Genomic DNA, 2,131 nt, shown 5'->3' on the forward strand with positions numbered 1-2,131 from the left:
TAGTGACTGTGCAGTGGCTCTGTGTGGAGCTTCATGTGACTGAAGCGTGCGACAGTGCAGCGGAAACTGAAACTGAGCCGAGCTGCAGCGAACGCGTCACCGGGTTCACTGCCTCCGCTTCAAATCAGGAATTACACGATCTAACGGCTGCCACTTTTAGCCCAGAGAGAAGAACAGAAATTAGTGTTCATCAAAGAGGAAGAGTCTGAAGAGAGCGTGCCCAAATAAGGACTCTACTAAAGCTCACTGATTTTGATCCTAACAGAGATAAACTGATCAAATGACTCTTGTGTTCCACAATAACTACGTTTATTTCTCTTTTACAAAAGTTTGGATTGATTTTAAAAACGTCAAAATTAATGAAAAATACTACATTAATAAGAGAATTAGTTTCACGAGCTTTAAATTATGAGAGGAGCACCTGTTGCGCCGTAATACAGAACGTGTCCATACGTTACTCAGTTAAACGTCTTTTCTTTTGCACATAAAGGTAAACAACAAAAACAACAAAACAAACAAACAAACAAACACCTGCCACCTTGTGCTCCTGCTCATGTCGGAGGTTAACCGCCGGTAAACCGCCGTCTTCAGAAGTCTTTCCATGTTTTGGTTCCATTTCAGTCTTTTACTTTCCTGACATTAAAACGTTTCTACAGATTCTACGACTGTTTAAAGACCATTAAGAAGGACATTTAAGACCTATTTCACTATTTCATCTAATAAAAGGACAGAGGAGGTTTTTCAGCTTTGAACAAACACTGTTAACTAATCCGACCAATCCTGTCAAAATCACATCTAACACATTTAACACTTCCCCCCCCCAAAAAAAAAAACTGCATAAAACTGACAAAAATATGAAACAACAAACAGTTTGGTTACAACTGAAAAACTAATTATCACCTGCAAACATTCAACTTGCACCGACTTGGTGTAAATGTAATAATAATGACTAAAAATCATCTTTTCCCCCCTGAACTCAGAACCTGCTGCGCTTTAACAACCACGTGAGCGAGCTGTCTGTGTTTAACCCTCCTCGTCAGCGAGCAGCGTCTGTATGCAAAGCAGCTCAACTGAAAAACCTGTCCTGTGATAGGAGGTTGTTTTTCTTCCTAACCGATCCAGCCGGCCCACACGGCGGTTTACTTTCACTCCAGATGACACACGACCTGCTTTTCAAGGGAAACGACTGCGCAGAGAGAGGAGCAAAGACACAAACTGATCTGAAGGCTTTTGAAGGTTTTGTGTTTTACCTCTTGGTGTTGTTCCTGGAGTTTCTGTGGGACATGTAGGTGAGCGTCCTGTGCAGGAAGATGGGCTGAAACGCAGCAGGAAGAGAGAAAAACACGTTACAGATCTACTTCGACAAGAAATGTTTCCTCTTATCTCAGAAAGGTCAAGTGAATCATGTGAGAGGAAACACTCACAGCGATCAGGTTCCTGGTGCGGAGGAACCTGTAGATCTGAGTCGGTTCTGTAAATAAACAGTTACATCATCAGCACGTTACTTTATGTTATTCATCATTCAGATACGACGTTAGAGAGCTTCAGCGAGCGTCAGGACATTTAAAAAGCACAGTAAGATCAGTTAACTTCATTCAGTCGTTTCATTTATGAAGACTTTTAACAAAGCAGGTTACGTAACAAATAAAACTACCAAACATTTATAACTTAAAGGGATCTGAAGGCATCAAGGCACTTTGTTCTCATCCAATTTTGACATTTTAAAATGTAATGAATAAATTATCTGAACGTAATCCTTTTTTGCAGCATTGTTAAACAGCAGATTGATTATTGATTGATTGATTATTTAAAAATGTCATTTTCTGCTTCATTTGCAGCTTAAAGTGGATTTAAGCTGTGAAGCAACTTTATTCTTTCTAATTTTGACATTGGAAACTATTTAATTGACTAAAACGTAACCAAGCATTGTTTGGGAGACTGTTAAACAACAGAGTGAATTAAAAACAACAACAACAACAACAACAACAACCAGTTAAATGACAACAACACAAAGTGAGAGAGCACTTTAAAGGACAGTAAAAGGCCACTGATTGTGTTTACAGCCAGTTCAGCTTCCTGTGAGCTTTCATTCAGACTCCATCACTCAGATCTGCGGACAAACAGCTGGATC

At 39.7% G+C, this 2,131-nt stretch overlaps 1 protein-coding gene across 1 annotated transcript in view; it reads right to left on the reverse strand.

Moving 5' to 3' along the window:
* Window positions 1-680: 680 nt before the first annotated feature.
* LOC118323371 (polycomb protein SUZ12-like) overlaps window positions 681-2,131 on the reverse strand; it is a 2,122-nt gene continuing 671 nt past the window's right edge. The window contains exons 2-3 of the mRNA XM_035655324.1: window positions 1,425-1,471; window positions 681-1,315 (exon numbers count right to left, since the gene is read on the reverse strand). Of these exons, the coding sequence (XP_035511217.1) occupies window positions 1,247-1,315; window positions 1,425-1,471 (116 nt within the window). The 3' untranslated portion in view covers window positions 681-1,246. The remainder of the gene's footprint in view (window positions 1,316-1,424; window positions 1,472-2,131) is intronic.

Source organism: Morone saxatilis, unplaced genomic scaffold (genome assembly GCF_004916995.1).
Source record: "Morone saxatilis isolate NCDOM2014 unplaced genomic scaffold, NCSU_SB_2.0 Contig14, whole genome shotgun sequence".
Classification (NCBI taxonomy): domain Eukaryota; kingdom Metazoa; phylum Chordata; class Actinopteri; family Moronidae; genus Morone; species Morone saxatilis.